The sequence below is a fragment of the Gossypium raimondii genome, chromosome 7 (genome assembly GCF_025698545.1).
Source record: "Gossypium raimondii isolate GPD5lz chromosome 7, ASM2569854v1, whole genome shotgun sequence".
NCBI classification, from domain to species: domain Eukaryota; kingdom Viridiplantae; phylum Streptophyta; class Magnoliopsida; order Malvales; family Malvaceae; genus Gossypium; species Gossypium raimondii.
The window spans coordinates 33700436-33717023 of NC_068571.1; the positions used below are offsets into that span (position 1 = coordinate 33700436).

Below are 16588 nucleotides of genomic sequence, written 5' to 3' on the forward strand. Positions count from 1 at the left end.
AAATTTATTTTTAAAATTTTATTTTTTCTCTCTCAATTATAATGTTTTTGATGAATATTTTAAATATTTTAATTAACTAAATTTTATAAAAATATAATTTCCTATCAAAAGTTAAAATATAACTATTTTATAGATACGGTAAAATACAAATATCATTTTCTAAAGAATAATAAAACATACGAATATAATCCGAATCATCTATTCTCGAATTACTCATTTATAAATATTTTACTCAAATATCATGTTGCGTAAAGATTTTTGTATAAAGAGTTGGATTGTATTTTATTCCTCTACTAAAAAGTAGATACTATATTAGATCAATGAGCTAACAAGTTTTTCTATTAAAATTATCTATTTTATTATTAAATGTTAAATAATAATAATACTAAATTAAGACTCATAGTATGTCATATGTATTTCGTGTTGATGTAGAGGAGCTAATTTAAGTAAAATGAATAAAATTTTAACCAATAAAATATACGAAAATAGATAGAAATTTTTATGTGAAGGGACTAATATTAGCAACCCCACAATCACACATCATCATTTAATTTATTGGCTTTATAATTCTTTTACCCCGGTCGGAAAGAATTATATCCAAAGAAAAAACTAATCAAAATCAATTACATTTACAACAAGGCACCTCCACCCACTCTTTTTTTTTTTGGATACAACCTCCACCCTCTCTTTCACTACACAGTATAGCGTAATAATAACCCCCAACTTTTCAGTTTGGAATTGTTGATTGGTCGGAACAAATTCTGCGAAAATAAAAAAGAAAAGTGTCAAAGTTTCCGTGAAAGATTTTAAGCTAAAGCCTAAAGGGTGCAATTAATGTTTGCAGTTAATGAAAGTACTTAACACACTGAATGCCTGTTTCAACGAACTCATTAACGAGGCCATGAAACTCGCTTCCCAGTCTCCCTTTCTTCCCTTAAATTCATGACAATCCTCGCAGCCTTTCACGATTCCACTTCGTAAGCAAACTCCCCCCTTACCTTCCTTTCTTCTTAACTCTGGGGTTTCTCTACTTTTCTTGTAAGCACCTGTTTCTGAGTTTATTTTTTTATATTGGATTTCGTTTTGTTCTATAAGTTGCCATTTTGCCAATGGTTTTTATCTTTAACTTTTGGGTTATATATAATACGGTGGGGGTGCTGTGGGTCTTAGTTTTCACTTTTAGCTGTTCTTATATATAGTATAATATATGGTGGGCTGCGGGTATTAGTTTTAAGTTTTCACTTGCTTTGGAAATTAAGGATTTTTTATGTTCTCTGTCAACAGGTGAAATTATCAGAATTTTGCTTGTTTCAATTGTACTTTTTGGTCTTTGATTTGATTAGAAGTGGATTTAACATTTGTTTAGTTTGAATCCAGTTGCAGTTTTGTCCACATTTCTTTGCAACTTTCATGACTTTTCTTCTTTTTTTGAAATAAACTTCCATGGCTTTTAATTTTCATAATATTGTAGTTGACCTTTAATATTTTAGTTATTGCTATTTATTGAATTTGTGGCCGTATTGTTTAACTGTGTATGCTTGAATTTTCTTTATTTTTGGACTTTTGTCTCTTTTAAGTGCCTAGAGTTTTGTTTTCCCTGCACAGGTTCTATAGATGGAAAATAGGAAGGTTTTTTCAGTTAAGGTGGAGGATGGAAGGGAAGGACGAGATGGGAAGCCATCAGTTGGTCCCGTGTACCGTAACCTACTCGCCAAGCAAGGATACCCTCCACCTGATCCTGAGATGTCTACCACATGGACTCTTTTCAGGTAACTTAATATGTTGCACTTGTATTTTTACTTTTTGATGTAACAGTACAGGCTTTTACTTTGATCTCAAAAGCCAGTATCATTAACATACTAGAGTAGGAATTTGCATTGAAAATGCCTGCTGGAAGGCCTTGTTGCTTAACTGATTATACTAATACAGTTCTAGATTATCCTTTCACGAACTAAATATCTTAGTATTCATGAATTTTGACAACAAGATGGATATTCTGCAGTTCATCTGTTGAGAAGTACCCTGGAAACAGGATGCTTGGATGGCGAAAATTTGTTGATGGCAAGGTTAAATTTATGTTCAATACAAGATTTCATAATTTGTACCAGATTTGTTCTAGCTGTTTCTCACTTTGTTTATCATTTAGGTGGGTCCTTATATCTGGAAAACGTATAAGGAAGTTTATGATGAAGTTCTGCATGTTGGTTCTGCATTGCGAGCATCTGGTGTTGAACCTGTAAGCATAAACATATGTCAATTTTCTGATGCCTTGGAAACAAAGCGATTTTGTTGCTTAGTCTGAATCTTTCCTCACTACAGTTTTACTCACATATTTGTTGCAGGGATGTCGGGTTGGGATTTATGGAGCAAACTGCCCGCAGTGGATTATGGCAATGGAGGTCTGCTTTCAGATTTTGGCTATTGTATCAATTATGATAATGCTTTTAAAAGTAGTGACCTTTCAAGTTCCCTTTCGGCACTCGTTAGAATGGTCCTTTAACAACTTTTTCCAACGTTTGTAGGCCTGCGGTGCCCACAGTTTGGTTTGTGTGCCTCTCTATGATACACTAGGTAATTGCCTCTTGAGAAATTTCCTTCTTTTGAAGCAAATTCTATGATCTCTCTTTGCTCAAGAAGCTTCTTTTTTTCCCATAATTTAATGCCTAACATTTTAGATTCTTACCTTCCCCCATTGTCTATTGCCATTGCAGCAGTGAAACTTTGGGGCTAGCTTTTACAAAAGCAGTTCCAAGTGTCCATGGCCATCACTCTTCTTAAATCCTATTATGCTGAAACCTTTTCTAGCTAATAAGTTAATTTACCTCTAGGAGCTTCTTATTGATCTTCGTGGAAGGTGTTTCCACCACACATGATGTTGTACATAGTTTTTGGACCATCAAGATGCCTGCTATCTATAGGTCTCACTGTTGATTTGAATAGAATAGGATATTAAGCTTAAGGTTCATCTTCCTTTAACTTGTGTGCAGGGTCTGGAGCTGTAAATTTTATCATAGACCATGCAGAGGTTGATTTTGTATTCGTTCAAGACATAAAAGTAAAAGAAGTAAGGTTTAGGTTTTAACTTATGCCCTTTTCGATACACTTCTCCAATTTCAGAATCAACATTCTGATGTTTCCCATGCCTTTGCAGCTTTTGAATCCTAATTGTAAATCGACTCAACAGCTGAAAGGTGAAAAATGAGTAAATAAACTTTAGTTTGCTGAAACTGCTTGAAGGCTCTATGCTAAGTTTTTCTCTGGTGGCAGCAATTGTTTGCTTCACATCGCTGGCTGAAGAAGACAATGCTAAGGCATCTCAAATGGGGATTAAGACATACTCGTGGACTGAGTTTCTCCACATGGTTAGGTTTCACTCTTAATATCTATACTCTGAGAGAGAGGGATTGAAAACTAATCGTCTATTTCACAGTGATTTTGCATAAAAAATTATCATATTAAGATCTCTCGATACTCATGTTCACCTTTTTTAAATGTTGTGAGAGAAATGTTGAATCCACTTTTTCTTTTTCTTTTTCCTGTCTGTGCCTATTGTTTCACAGGGAAAGGAAAATCCTTGGGAGATTTCACCACCTCAACCATTTAGCATTTGCACCATTATGTATACAAGTGGAACCAGTGGAGATCCTAAAGGCGTTGTTTTAACACATGAAACAATGGCAACATTTGTATGTGGAGTTGATCTTTTCTTGGATCAATTTGAGGACAAGGTATACTTAATTCTGGAACTTAATATAAACAATCTCTTCAAAATAGCAATCTGCTCCTCTTGTTCAAAGTAACACTGCTGTGTCCTTTCTTGCTAACATTTACTTCGGGATCAATTTCAAGTGTGCCTTTTGTTTTAACATAATGTTGGTTCACCTTCCTGATATATCATTTGTTAAACAGATGACAGTGGATGATGTGTATTTGTCCTTCCTGCCCCTTGCTCATATCCTTGACCGCATGATCGAAGAATATTTTTTCCATAGAGGAGCATCTGTTGGCTACTACCATGGGGTTTGCTACTGGAGCTCTGTTTCTTTAAGGAACTCTTTAGTTGAGGAAATGTAAAATCAGTCCTAGGGGAGAGGGGGTGTTAAAGAACTTATGAACTTATGAAGTTTATTAGTCATTAGAAGATGTTAAAATCATGGGAATGGTGCTTATTATGCCACTGCCAGGTACGGTGATGGTGGAATTATTTAGATACATATAAGCATAGGATCAGATGAGGGGAAAGAGAAGACGGGAGGTGGCCGTCTCGATCCATGACTGGAACTTCTCTTATGAATTTCCATATTACATTAAAATTTTGCTTAATTTCTTATTCTTTTTGTTTAAAACTTAATTGTAACTTAATGTAAAAAAATATGTTGGTTCTTACAGAACTTGAAGGAACTGCGGGATGACATAATGGAGTTGAAACCCACATTTTTAGCAGGTGTACCCCGAGTTTATGATATGATTCATGAAGGTAAGTGATTGGAAAACTGTTATCTTCTGATCAATTTTTAAGTAACAATGATTTGTTCGTCAAAGTTTATCCGTGTTTCAGGTATTCAACAAGCACTACAAGAACTAAGTCCATTGAGGAAGTGGATTTTTGATGCTCTCTACAAACAGTAAGACAATGCTCCCTACAAAGAGTAACACAACTCCTCCTACTTGTAGTAGAAGTGCATATAGAATGACCATGGTGCTGATGCATGCGTGTTTTGTTTACAGCAAACTTTCTTGGATGAATAAAGGGTATAAGCAAAAATTTGCATCTCCTTTAGCAGATTTGTTGGCCTTCAGGAAGGTAATGTCTTATCTCCTTCGGAAACCAATCTTCTAAACAGAAAATTTGGCCATATTTCGAAGCTTGATGAGTTCCATACATATACCCAACAATATGAAACATCGATTAACGGGTCCAGATCACATTAATACTTGTTCATTGGGCTTTGCATTATTCTAAACGGATATACAATTTCGGTGCCACCTTATCATTGGCTCTAGTATTCTGAAGACTGGTCCAAACAGGCCCAGTTCTCCCCGGTTTATGCCTTTGTCGTTCCCTTGAGTAGTGTGTACTCTTAAGCTTTGGGGAAAATGACCTTTCCACTATCTAATGTGTTATCATCTCTTTTTCCATTTCTACAAGGTCAAAGCTAAGTTAGGTGGTCGGCTTCGATTGTTACTATCCGGAGGTGCACCATTGAGCTCTGAAGTTGAAGAATTCCTGCGGGTCACTTGTTGTGCCTTTGTTGTCCAAGGCTATGGTAATTTCCTGTCTATTAGAGTATGGAAAATAACGGCAGGCTATCTATGTCATATTTAAAACAAGGGAATAGAAAAAGAAAAAAAGAATGGGCATGTCTTAGTTATATATAAAGTTCCTTAATCCTAGCACTAGTGCTTATTACCGTCAGGTGCATATGTTGCCTTAGTTGTAATTTTCTTATACAGCTAATCTGCACATTGAACAATTTGTATTGTGATTCTTATAGGATTGACTGAAACATGTGGAGCTTGCACTATTGGTTTTCCGGATGAGATGTGCTTTGTTGGTGCTGTCGGGTCTCCAGCTGTGTACAACGACTTGCGCTTAGAGGAGGTTTCAGACATGGGCTATGATCCACTCGGAAATCCTCCCTGTGGTGAGATATGCGTGAAAGGAAAGACTATTTTCTCTGAGTACTACAAAAACCCTGAACTGACAAGAGAATCTTTCGAGGATGGATGGTTTCATACAGGTTAGACGGTTCGATTTCCAGTCAAATTCTCAAACTGAATTTTTAATCACCAATCTTGAATTCTAATTCCGACATTCTTGACACTCTCAGGAGACATAGGCCAAATGCTTCCTAATGGAATTTTTAAGGTTATTGATAGGAAGAAAAATCTTATTAAGCTCTCCCAGGGAGAGTATGTCGCACTAGAGTACTTGGAAAATGTTTACGGAGTCACTCCAATCATCGATGATGTGAGAATCTCCATTGATCGACTCCTTTATTGATTTCCCAACAAAGTAATGCCCTTTAATCAAATTTAAAAAACAAATTTCTTTAGGTATGGGTCTATGGAAACAGCTTCAAATCAATGCTAGTTGCAGTGGTTGTGCTACATGAAGAAAATGCTAAAAAATGGGCTGAGTTGAATGGTTACACTGTTTCACTCTCTGAGCTCTGTTCTCTGAGTAAGCTTCAGAATTATGTCCTCTCAGAGCTCAAATCCACAGCTGATAAAAACAAGGTAACATCTACTTTAGTCTTCTTCCTCTACATCTTTCTTTACATTTTGTTTGCATATTTGAACACCAGATGAGAGGTTTTGAGTATATCAAAGGAGTGATTTTGGAAGCCCGGGCTTTCGACATGGAGCGAGATCTAGTGACTGCAACATTGAAGAAAAAAAGAAACAATCTGCTCAAATATTATCAGGTAATGTGTGCATGATTTTTCATTCATATATGCTTCTTATTAGTTACCAGGTGACTTACCAAGTTACTTCACATGATGTTTGAACAGGCTGAAATAGATGCACTCTACCATAACTTGACTACAAAAAAGTGAAAAGCCGAAGTAGTATGCGTGTGCCATACCCCCACGGTTTATCGTCATCCTATAGGTGAAAATGGTGTTGAATGCCTATGCTTAATGCATAATATAAGTAATAATTGTTGTTAACTGGTTTTCAATATAGAATTCAGAAGGCACAAGTTGCATTTCAGTGGGGAAAGGAAGAAGATGTTATGGTGATATTAGCACAACAAAAGTTGAAAAATTAATCATACGCGTGGGTGTTTCACCTTTGTATTTGTTTGTATTATTCACCTATACTTTGAGCTAGTAATATGTATTTTATATATATTCATATGGAAAAACTCATTTCAGAATTGACAAAAACGCAATGGCTATGTCTATTCACTTCTGGAAAACACAAATTTCACCATACTTATTCATCCACTCACATATGCTTGAGAAGCCCTTTCATCTTCCTTGAGAAGCTTGTGACCAATCCTGCACAAAGCATATGCATCAATACATGCAAACTTAACCTGATCCTCGTCAAGAAACCTAGTGTCCATGTTATTGAGGCACTCATCACCACTTGGTCTCCATTTATGGAGCCCCACCAATCGGTTAGCAAGAACTTTCAAACCAGGCTTCCCATAGTAGCTGAGTGGGAACCATGCCTTAACCAAGGAACGAACATCAATAATCCTTCCGCAACTCAGTCCATACTCATTCTGGAGTTTAAACACAGTCTCTTCAATGTCGATTCCCACAAAAACCACGTCCGTGTCACTGAGAAAGGTTTTGATGAACTGAGGCATGTGGTTAATGTGGAGGAGCTGAATAACGAGGCACATGGTGTCAACACAGAGTTGTAGAGTGGCAATTTTGTTGCTCATTGATCTTATTGGATGAGATTTCCATTTACAGTTCAACCCTGCAATAGTAAGTTTTTGCCCATGGAACATGAACTTGGACCGAACCTGGAGAACCCAAAATTCTGCTACAGAAGCCTCGTCAGTGACGGTTGTTTCAATAATTTTGGCATTGAAGGGAACCAAGTGAGTGTAATAGCCCATTTCTCACAACCAAAATGTTAAAGCTCCTCTGTATACCAGTTACTAATTTATGAAAGTCCATGAGTGGTTGCATTTATTAGAATAGGGAAACTAAAGGGACTTTGACTCCATTCACTTTTGTGGAGCATGCATGTAATTTTTTGCTTAATGCTCAGCACCTAATCTATACCATTTTTCTTATATTGGTACTTAAATTCTCTTTTTTTTCACCTTTTGGAGGATTAAGGAATTTTAATTTTATAATGTCAATGAAATGATATCTTTTGGGTTAAATAAAATATTAGCTCTTAAATTATAGCATTTTTCCCCCATTAAATACTTAAAAGTGATATTTAACATTGATTGGATTATCCTTCATAAAAAGATAATTAAATTTCATCTTCTTCCTAAAAAGAAATTCTTTCAACTATTCTTAAAGCCAAAACGCAGCATGGATGACATTTGTGCATGGGTTTAGCGATGCATTTGAAGAAAAGAAAAGGGATTTAAGATTTTAGTAGAATTGGGATGGAACTTCAAATTTTAAGTCAAGTAACCCCCACTGTTTATAATATGGGTATGCCCTTAGATTTGCCCCCAGCCCTCACATTGGATTGTATTTACTATTCAAACACTGCATATATTCACCATAATTTCTTTCAATTACGCACAAAACAGTGAGGAAGGTTTTATTTTTTTCAATTTAATATTAAATATGAATTTCTAATTTAATTAAAAATGTCATTAGTCAAGATAAGTGTTTTAGCCGAGCCGAACATAATAGTTGGGTCGGTTTGAAACAAAAATTGTCTGTCCCTCCACATGCCACACTTATAATATGTTGACATGTGTTTAAATTTATTTTATTTTACATTAAATTTTTTTTTAATTACAATAACATGTCAAAGCTCAAATAATTAATGTAACTAACGCGACTTGAACCTAAGTCATACCTAAAATGGTGAACAGCTTTGATTATCAAACCATTTCATGTGTTCAACTTGTTAAGTTTTAACTTCTCACAAAAAAAAATTCAGTCTAAAACAAAAACAAAATGAATCAGTGGCTTCTTTAGTCTAAAAGATCCAACGTTTTTATCTTGCATATAATCTGAAAGAGAAGCTCTTCTGGTGTTATTTCCACCATCTTTTCCTTTCTTTTGTTTTCTTTTTTCTTTTTTGGTATCAAAAGAGAAAGATTAGAAAAATATGGGTGCCCTGAATCATGTTTCTGATCTGTATGATTGCTCTCATAACAGTTTCATCTTCTTCGAGCCATGGTGTGCCTCGGCTGTCGGCTCAGACCGTTGATTCTCACGACAGCAACAACAATCTCACGATGAGGAATCGAATTGTTAGCCGCAGTTCTGAGTTCTATTTAGAATACGCTATATGATTGAAGAAGAGAGTGAATGTGTCAAATTCTATAGCAGAAGAAATGAGTTTTTCTTTGAAAATTGTCAAATCATTAATTTATCTAAGCTTCTGTCAATTTAGTAATTGAAAGCTTGATGTAAACTTAAAAATGACAGTCAAGTATCACATGACATTGGAACCTTCTTTGCTCTCTCCTACTCTATTCCATAAATTGTTTAGGTAACTTCTGGTTAGGTTCAAAAGCTTGCTATTTCAATGAGGCAACACCTTATTTTGCAAATTTTTTTTGTGTGATTAATTACGGGAAAAATAAGAGGAGAAAGAGAACAAAGAGTCCTCAAGCACAGGGCAGATTGAAATCAAAGTATTAAACCTCTGTTGGAAGGAGGTGGAAGAGAAATAATTATCTTGTGAAGGAAGAAACAACCTTGGGAAGGAATTTGAAAATGAACTCACTTGTATTATACTTTTGTGTCTTTCACTCTCCCTTGTTATGCTTCATCACATACAACTCTTTATATAAAGGTTGTAAGTGACTATTGATTTCAATACATTCATGTATCCTAATTAAATACATTCATGCATGAGTATTATATTTGTCCACTCTAAATTCATTCATTAAATACATATACATATACGTAAATGAGCAAATATATTTTAGAATATTCAAATTATAATATTCAACACTTCCTTTAATTTGAACTTTTCTTGATTACGTCATGCATTCTTCAAAAATCTTCAACCTTGAGAGGTTTTGTAAAAATATCTGCCACTTAATCTTGAGTACTCACAAACTTAAGCTCCACTTCCTTCTTGATAATATGCTCCCTGATAAAATGGTATATTGTGTCTATGTGTTTGCTTCAATTATGCAACACAAGATTTTTCGTGAGTGCTTGTACTGACTTGTTATCCATGCAAATTTTGGTTGCTCTCTCTTGTGGCAAGTGAAGTTCTTTCAAAAATCCTCTAAGCCAAATAGCATGACAAGTACAAGAAGTTGCTACCACATATTGAGCATCACAAGTTGAAAGTGTCACAATGGGTTGCTTCTTAGAACTCTAAGAGATGCAATAATCTCCTAAGAAAAACACAAATCTAGTGGTGTTTTTTCTCTCATCAATGTCACTGGCAAAATCACTATCCCAAAATCCCATAAGTTGAAGATGAGTAGAATAACCCAAATTCAATTGTACCTTTTAGGTAACAAAGAATCCTTTTAGCAACCTTCATGTGAGGTAACATAGGAGCTTCAATGTAGCGACTCACTGCTTTAACTGCAAATAGGATATCAGGTCTTGTACATGTCAAGTATCTCAAACTTCCCACATGACTTTTGAAAAGAGTTAGATCTTTCTTTATTTCATCATCAAACTTTGAAAACTTCACTCCACACTCCATTGGAGTATTAACATGATTGCAGCCAAACATTTTGAATTTCTTCAACACTTGCTTTGCATAACCTTCTTATGTCACGGACTTAGATTTCTCCCACGCGATCCGTGCGGCCTTAGGCAGTTTCTTTGCTCCAAAAATGCCTAAGTCAGCCTAACTCGCAACAAAAAAGGATTCAATAGAATTCCCTCAAAGCACCCATGAAGACCAGCAGAAGAACGAAGTAAGAACGAACGTTGAAAGATGAACAAAAACCTTAGAAAAGCAAGAACATTTGAGAGAAAAGTTTGAGTGAATACTCTCAAGATTCTTATTGATAACTGAATGAATTACAATGAGCAAAGAGGTCTCTATTTATAGTTGAGCCTCCCTAAAATCAATGGTGTAAATCAAAGTACATCAATGGCTACAATTAAAAGATGTATACAATTAGAACTCTAAGATTACACAATTAGAAGCTGTATACAATTAGAACTCTAAGATTACACAATCGTATCTCCTTGGATCACTTTCCATATTTACCAGGCTCTTGAGATGGGCTTTTAATCTCTCCAAGAAACGGGCCAGTTTGGTTGGGCCAAATGACCTCCCTCAAATACGATGGATCACACAAGTTTGTCATGGTTGCATGCTCCCATGCGCAACCCATGATACTTACGTAATGAATATGTTGTTGGAAAAAATCTGGTTTGAAAATGATTTTCTTGCACAACGGAAAATAAAAATTTTGAAAACTGACCCAATTTGTGATATTTATAGCAATAAACTCTAGAGCAAAATCGTCTTTGTGTTTTTGGATAGACGGATAATTGTCATTCTCAACTTTCAACCAAATGATCTTCTTCACTATTCTCATACCACGAATTGCTTCAAGTGTGGGCTCGAACAAAACGAATCAAACACTGAACCAAAAATATTTTCTTTACTTTTAATGGGAAAGTAAATCTTTCTTAAATAGAAACTGGTAGAATTGCAATCCCAAAAAATCAAATTTATTCTTAAAAATAAATTTCCACTACTTTCTGCCAGAATAATAATATTGAAAACTTCAGAGAAACTTGTGTTTTTCTTTGTTTTGTTGGTGTGATTTGAAACCTACTAGTGCAATCTATTTATAGGGAGAGTTGGTAGAATCCTGGTTGAAGTGGTAGAATACAAATAATATTATTTTGATAGAAAAAATCTCAAATTCCCTATTATTTAGGGAGAGAGGTGGCAACCCTAGATAGGATTACTAAGGGTTTGCCGTCCCATGTATTCCATATAAGGGGAATGAGTTTCTCCTGTACTAGTCTAATTATATGTGTTTCCTAGACTTCAACCCAACACTTTATAATTTATTCCAACTCAGAACATGTTTTTTTCTATTTCCAAAATTAAATATTATTTGCACAATTAATTTAAATTAATTAATTTCTCAATTAAATAATTTTCTCAACCCAATTCTAATTCCATTAAAATCATGACAATTTTACCATAAAAGAATCTATGATGAAATATATTTATTTATTCTACATTTAATTGGATCACAATAACCAATTAATTTAAATCAATTTTCGAACTTCAATTAATTAATTAATAAATCAAAAAATCATAAATTAATTCTCAGGTCATTTTCATACTTAGTGAGAAAACCACATTCATTCCTGAATGTAACTCATTTGTCTAACTTTATCATTTCTATCAATTTATGTTCATTTGATTCATCATGCAATTCATTTCTGGTTTCAACGAGCTAGCGAAGGGACCGATTGGACATATGCAATTGAGGCTCAAATGATTTATAATTAAGTTCTAACTTTTCGCCTATTAATTATAAACTCATTTAGTCATGAATTCATTCCACTATAGTATTGTTATTTAGCTTTCCCCAACAACATATCATTACGAAAGCAACTTGATTAGTTCTCATCCAATGACCTTGTCATAAATGTGTTTCTCTCATAGGATATCCTTAATCTCTTTGGGATAACATCCATTCTACCAATATGATCATATTTTATCTCATGGTAACAATTACATCTTCCTTCATGAAAAGTCAATTACTATCAAATAGAAGTCATTCATCACAAAGACGAACGACCCGTGACCACGTTTACTTTTCATCAACCATGTAATGCCAATGAGAGAATATCATTTACCCATGTCTCGGGCTATGAATTCCATTGCTTTGAATGATACTATATACTGCAGAAGTCGTACACCCAACGCACCAGCTTTAGGTTCCTTATCTATTTGAACTCAGGTTTTTACTTACATCAAAATGTATGAATCACGCATACATAGTCCGTCATCCACTCAGGATTTAGGTATGTCACACTATGAACATCACAAGTGAATAAACCCATAAATGGATTTAGAATTTGTTTTTTTTGGTCCAGTCCGATATACTATCAATCCAGTCAGTCACATTTATGTCTCTATCTTCTGGCAGTCATTTGTTTCGATGTCTAAGATAGAACATCTCCCCAATTGAACTTGATAGATGATATGTTTAGGTTTGCTTATTTTCGATTAGACTAAGGACATGTTTAGGTTTGCCTACTAATATAAGCTTTTTTTCGTATTATGATTCGACCACGTAATACCACTTAGTATTAGTTAAACATTAGACAACCATTGAGTAACATTTGCTTCCATTTTGCTTTGCATGAAAAACCTATATGAGGATAATTATACAAAGTATATTAATATAATTCATGAATTTATTTTATTAACCAATCTATTCGAAAAAAATTACAATGGTACATTGACGAAAATACTACACTTAAGGCACCAGATCAACATATGGCATCCTTCGTTTGTTTAACTTCTAGGCCCAAATAATAAGACATGAGACGCACATCAGTCATCTCAAAATCAAGTGACATGATATCAGTGCTATTTGACCAGTCAATCCCTTTAGTTGACTCCCAACCAACCATGTTACAAAACCCACTTACACAACATATGAGTAAACTTGGCGTACTATACCTATTGGTGATAACTCATATATGGCGTGGCCTTAAAGATACTTTAATTCTTTACAACTTTCTCATATGCTTGATAGGCGTGTTATACTCAATCAAAACTTCGAGGCATACTCTTTGCTTATCATACTCTTTCTTCAATTGAAGAATACTATGAGAATTAAATCCTGAGACACTATTATGAGCGGATACTTTATGCGTCAAACATTAGCTAACTAGAAACTTATAAATTGGCGGACTAACTACCAAATTGCGCCAAAATAGGTAACTTCACACCTACACACCTTCTTCTCGGATCCGTCAAATTCGGGGTGTGACAATTTCCATCATTTGTGTCATCTTATTTGACATGTTTGATCATATGATGGATGTTTCGTTGTTAGCTTGGTAGATTTGATCACACTCAAATGGATGTTTATTCGGTTCATGTAAGGGTTCCTCCGGATACTTGCTTTTATCTTCGTGGTCATAACTCTCATACATATTATAAGGTAGCTCGTCCAGATGTTCGGGCATATTAAATTCGTTGTTATCACTCCACTAGTTTGTCGAAGCTCCGTTCAACCAAATTTTTCTTTCATTATTGTACCAATTGTCATACTTGTAATGACCCAAAATTCACGGGCATCAGAAAAGTACATTATCGGGCCACCGTCTTAATAAATTGAGTCATAAATAATTATTAGAAGTAATTATGAGTTTAGCTGAGTGCTTAATTAGGTATTAATTAGGTGAATTTAGTCTAATTAAGAATAATTAGGAAAAAAGATTAAATAGAGTAAAGGATAAAAGTTTACTTACAGATTAAAAGAAAGTATAAAGGATCAAAATGGCAATTAAGCCAAGCAAACATTAAAACAAAAATCTAATATTTTTGTTAAGTTATAAATTATAAATATATTATTTTAGTTATAAATTATATTAAATTAATTCAAAATAACTATATTATAAGATTTTTATATGATAAGTAAGTTATGATTTTGACAAATGGATGGTGATAAAATAATACATGTGTAATTAAAATATGTATATATTTGTAGTTTATAGATTTAATTTACTTATTAATTAAGCATAAGATATTTATTCTTTATTATTAATTATTATTAAATTAAAAGATATTTAATAATTAAATAATTAGTATAAGATTTTTGGTTAATAATAAATTATGATTTTGCCAAGTGTATGGTAAAATGAAATACAAGTGTATTACATTTATTTATTTACTTGAAAATTAAGTAAAAGATAATTAGTAATTAAATAATTATATTATGAGATTTTTATTTGATAAACAAATTAAGTAGTGACAATTGTATGGTATTGATGGTGTACAAATGTGAATATATGATTAAATATTTAATAGATATTTAGAATAAAATATTATATTATTATAACATAAAGTAAATAAAATAAAATGAAATAAAAGAAAGAAAAAACAGAATAGGCAAGGGACGAAACAGAAAAGAAACAGGTGAGAAAGAAAGAAAGAAAAAAACAGAAAAAGAGAAAGAAACGAAAACTAGGGTTTAAGGTTTTAAAGCTTTAAAGGTAAGTCAATCAAGTTCTTTTCTTTTAATTTTGATGTTTTAGAAGTCTTAGAACAAAGTTTTGTTAAATTTAAGCTAAAATTTTGTAAGTTCTTAGATTTTTAATATGATTCATGTTGAACAAAAAAATGAATTAGGAATTTAAATGATAGAATTTCTATATGTTTTATGATAAAAGGATTAAATTGTGAAGTAAGCTATATGTTTTATGTTGTAGGGACTAAATTGAGGAAAATTCGAAATTAGTGAAATATGCTGAAAATTTAGTAGTTAAATTTGAGTTTAGATAAAATTTGAATAGAAATAGAGTGTGAATTAAATTAGAAAAGTAGATAAATCTAGTTAAGATTGAATTGGAATTAAAGTATAAAATTGGATAAAAATTTTATTATTATTGTAAAATTTGTGCTGTAATTAATTATTTAATTATTTAATTTTCGTAGTTAATAAAGAATTCGAGGTATCGGCACAAAAAGGAAAGGAGAAGGTCGTTGAGGAGTAACTGCGAAATTCGGGTTTGTATTAATATAATTCAAATTATTTATTATTTTAATGTTAAATTTAAATTGTGTGTATGACAAGCAAATAATAAGGTAAGTGAAATATAAGGTAAGTACTATTATTAAGTTGAAAGAAATTCAATTGAATAATGGAAATATGCATGGAATTGAAATGAATATTGACTTGAAAATGGAAAAGTAAATTTGAATTGAATTGTGATTGTGATTGTGATTGAAAGTGAAAAAGTGAAATTGAATTGAAATGTGAATTTAAAAAATATGTGTTGTTATTGAATTGTGTTTTGATTAGTGAATGGAAAAGTATAGTTGATGTTGAAAATGAATTCTTGAAATAAAGGTGAAAATTGGATTGTGAAATTGAAATACCCTATTAACTAGTCGGACTGAGTCAGATATAATTGGCATGCCATAGAATTTGGAAGAGTACGGGATTTATCGGCTTTGCCGATCAGGCACTTTATGTGTCGTATCTCAGGCACTTTATGTGTCGTATCAGGCACCTCGTGTGTCGTTTCAGGCACTTATGTGTCGTATATTGATCAGGTACTATGTACCGTTTTAGGCACAATGTGCCGTACTGGTGTGTTTGGGTTGGAATCCGTGTATCCGTCAAAGTCTAGATTGTTAATAGGGTGAATAATTGAAATGAGAAAATCAAATGAATTTAATCGATTGTAGTATTGAATATGAGGAAATTTAAAATTGTGGATTGAAATTGAGATTGAAAACAAAATGCATGAACTTAATGTTCAAGTAGTGATTGAAATTGTTACATGTGATATGTGATTGAAATTGAAGAATAGCTAAAAATTGTATTGTTATTGTTAATTAATGAAAGTTTATGAATTAATTGATATTTAAGGAATTGGGTAGTTACATGCTTGGTAATTATATTTTTTATTGATGTTATAATTTGAATTATGATAATACCACTGAGTATAAAATACTCAGCATACGGTTGATTCCCTGCACATGTTAAAAAGGAGTCAGAGTATCGGTTTAGCATCCAGGACAATCCCGACTCCAGCATAAAGATTTTGGTGATGTTTTCTTCCTTTAAGTGAAAGTGGCATGTACATAGGGATTATAATGGTTATTTTAGTATGTTATATAATTTTGTTGTAAAGAGATATTTGTTGTTTTGATTATTAAATTAGTAAAATGGTAGAAATTGTTTATGGCGTTGGTATTGAATTGGAATGGCTTGAATAGTTGATGAACT

The 16588-nt window shown here is 33.2% G+C and overlaps 2 protein-coding genes across 5 annotated transcripts; one reads left to right on the top strand and one right to left on the bottom strand.

Annotated features, from left to right (window-relative positions):
- Positions 1 to 719: 719 nt before the first annotated feature.
- On the top strand, positions 720 to 6931 carry LOC105794974 (long chain acyl-CoA synthetase 1). Of its 4 annotated transcripts, XR_001134172.2 has the most exons (21): positions 720 to 1038; positions 1606 to 1769; positions 2003 to 2066; positions 2147 to 2236; positions 2343 to 2399; positions 2523 to 2571; positions 2988 to 3064; positions 3152 to 3191; positions 3268 to 3362; positions 3561 to 3728; positions 3910 to 4020; positions 4390 to 4477; positions 4559 to 4625; positions 4729 to 4804; positions 5150 to 5267; positions 5496 to 5741; positions 5832 to 5971; positions 6058 to 6240; positions 6309 to 6428; positions 6516 to 6615; positions 6691 to 6931. XR_001134172.2 is itself a non-coding variant. In XM_012624387.2 (20 exons), the coding sequence occupies exons 2-20, from the start codon at positions 1615 to 1617 to the stop codon at positions 6558 to 6560; spliced, it is 1989 nt and encodes a 662-aa protein (XP_012479841.1). In that variant the 5' UTR covers positions 721 to 1038; positions 1606 to 1614; the 3' UTR covers positions 6561 to 6931. The 4 variants fall into 4 exon arrangements, 3 of the variants coding, with proteins under 3 accessions (XP_012479841.1, XP_012479848.1, XP_012479855.1); XM_012624387.2 differs by having other exon boundaries at positions 721 to 1038; positions 6516 to 6931; XM_012624394.2 differs by having other exon boundaries at positions 721 to 977; positions 6516 to 6931.
- A 15-nt stretch (positions 6932 to 6946) lies between these two features.
- On the bottom strand, positions 6947 to 7582 carry LOC105794995 (uncharacterized). Its single transcript, XM_012624417.2, has one exon. It carries the CDS (start codon positions 7580 to 7582, stop codon positions 6947 to 6949), a length of 636 nt encoding a protein of 211 aa, XP_012479871.1.
- Positions 7583 to 16588: the final 9006 nt, after the last annotated feature.